Source organism: Alosa pseudoharengus, unplaced genomic scaffold (assembly GCF_046254945.1).
Source record: "Alosa pseudoharengus isolate Yale_2024_CS ecotype anadromous, Long Island Sound unplaced genomic scaffold, YU_APseudo_1.1 YU_APseudo_1.1_scf_28, whole genome shotgun sequence".
Lineage (NCBI taxonomy): Eukaryota > Metazoa > Chordata > Actinopteri > Clupeiformes > Clupeidae > Alosa > Alosa pseudoharengus.
The window spans coordinates 915,221-917,283 of NW_027468709.1; the positions used below are offsets into that span (position 1 = coordinate 915,221).

General features: G+C 41.3%; 1 protein-coding gene across 1 annotated transcript; it reads left to right on the top strand.

Moving 5' to 3' along the window:
• The first annotated feature begins 625 nt into the window (after window positions 1-625).
• LOC143099410 (odorant receptor 131-2-like) lies at window positions 626-1,591 on the top strand. Its single transcript, XM_076262406.1, has one exon. The coding sequence runs from the start codon at window positions 626-628 to the stop codon at window positions 1,589-1,591; it is 966 nt and encodes a 321-aa protein (XP_076118521.1).
• The last annotated feature ends 472 nt before the right edge of the window (window positions 1,592-2,063 follow it).

Here is a 2,063-nt window from a genome sequence, read left to right on the forward strand (position 1 = left end):
GAAGTAGAATTGTGTAGGCCAATCGGCCCACCAGCTTTTTCTACTTTGTCACCTACAGAGTTTGACAGGTACGATCTTTCGAAACGCCATGTTATTTCCCATAGACATTTGACGACCGGAAGTTGAATGGATATGGAAGTTACAGAGGCGGGACTTATTCTGGAGAGGTCTATTGAACCAAAGGTAGAGTTTCAATGCGGACACTTTTTACTCTCTTGAATAGTAGCACTTTTGAAAAATTAGGTCGCATATGCAACCAAATTGGTCGCACTCTAGAGCCCTGTTAGGCGTGACAGCCAGGGCTCATGGGCTTTTATTTTAGCCACACTGACATCATAGCTGCTTATAAAACAACTAGGACACAGCAACGCAAAATCAGTGGGATGACTCCCCTCAAAGGATGACTAGCTTGGGAAAAGCCATCAGCTTAAACCTCAACATACAGATTTACTTGACTGTTAGACTGCTATCGACAGCTTTACAAAGTTTTGCAACACTTTGTCATAACTGGACTTTTTTCTTCATGAAGGCTGCATTCAAACTTTCTCTTCTCTAGACTTTGTTAATTGATCATTGTTGTATGGAAGTCATTTTCTTGTATGTTGTGTGTGTTTGTTTATAGATGATGGGAACCATCAATCAATCCAGTGAAGTAGCACCACTAGTGCATCAGCAAATATTTACAATGGAAATGAATGAGGGGCAACTTACTAAACTTGTCGTGGCCATTTTCATGTGCCTGCTTTTCATCTGCATCAACAGCATCATGTTTCACACTCTCATGAGTAAGCCTGTGTTTAGAGAGCTGCCTCGCTATATCCTCTTTGCCCACATGCTCTGTAGTGACACAGTTCAGCTGATGCTATCCTCATTGCTCTATATTTTGGCTTTAAGTTTGCAGAAGATTCCTAAGGCTGTTTGTTCACTGATTGTTCTCATGTCCGCAGCCACAGCTCGTGTTTCTGCTCTGAACCTGGGTGTGATGTCTCTCGAGCGTTACGCGGCTATTTGTTTCCCTTTACGCCACAGTGAGTTGGCCACACAGAAAATGACAGCTATATCAATTGCCATAATCTGGTCCTTAGCTTGCATAAGTCCTGCACTAGATATCTTATATGCACTGATAGTGAGTCCTGTTTCCTTTAGAGATCTCATGTTTTGTACTCGAGAGAGTTTTATTTTGGCACCATGGCAGAGAGATGTGTTTCAAGGGCTTAATGGTTTTTTCTTTGTCGCTGTAACAGCCATTATTGTCTTCACGTATATCAGTGTTATACTCGTGGCACGATCTGCTTCAGCGGATAAAGACTCTGCTAAGAAAGCTTTGAGAACAGTCCTACTGCACCTTGGTCAGTTAGTACTTTGTCTAAACAGCCTGTTGTATGGAACCATTGAGAGGCTACTGGCTATGGCCAGCAGTAGCCGCCTGTTTCGGGACCTACGCTACGCAAATTTTATCATTGTTTTCATTCTGCCTCGGTGCCTGAGCCCCCTGATCTACGGCCTGAGAGACGATGCAGTTCGGCCCTTGTTCCTCTACTATGTCAGGTGTCAATCCCAAAAGGTCGAGCCCTCTGTAACTGCACACTAGGAGATAGAGGAATTGAGTTGGATGAGACTACATTCTTCAGTCAGCAGCCAGAGCCATAACAATTTAAAAAGGACTTGATGAAGTTGACATGAAGTGATTTTGCTTAAATGCTGAAACGTGTAGCATATTGTAACACATTGTCATTGGATGAAATATTTTTTATAGTTATTAGTTGTTCATATTGTTTGCCTGTGGTGTTGAATGTTGTGCTGGAATTTTAGTATGATTGAACATTTTGCCAATATATGATAATAATAGATATATGCCAAATTAATATAACAAGCACAAACAAATAAAACAACACAGCTAAATGCACTAATTTGTCCTGCAGAAGCTATGACACTATTGCAGAAAGTCACATTGGTCTCTCTCAGGGGTGGACAGTAACTAAGTAAATTTACTTGAATACTGTAGGCTACTTCAGTGCATTTTTTGAGTATCTGCACTTAACTTACTGTACTTACTGTATGTT

Excerpts from the sequence above, each read along its gene's own strand:
- LOC143099410 (XM_076262406.1), top strand. The coding sequence starts at position 626 with ATGGGAACCATCAATCAATCCAGTGAAGTAGCACCACTAGTGCATCAG.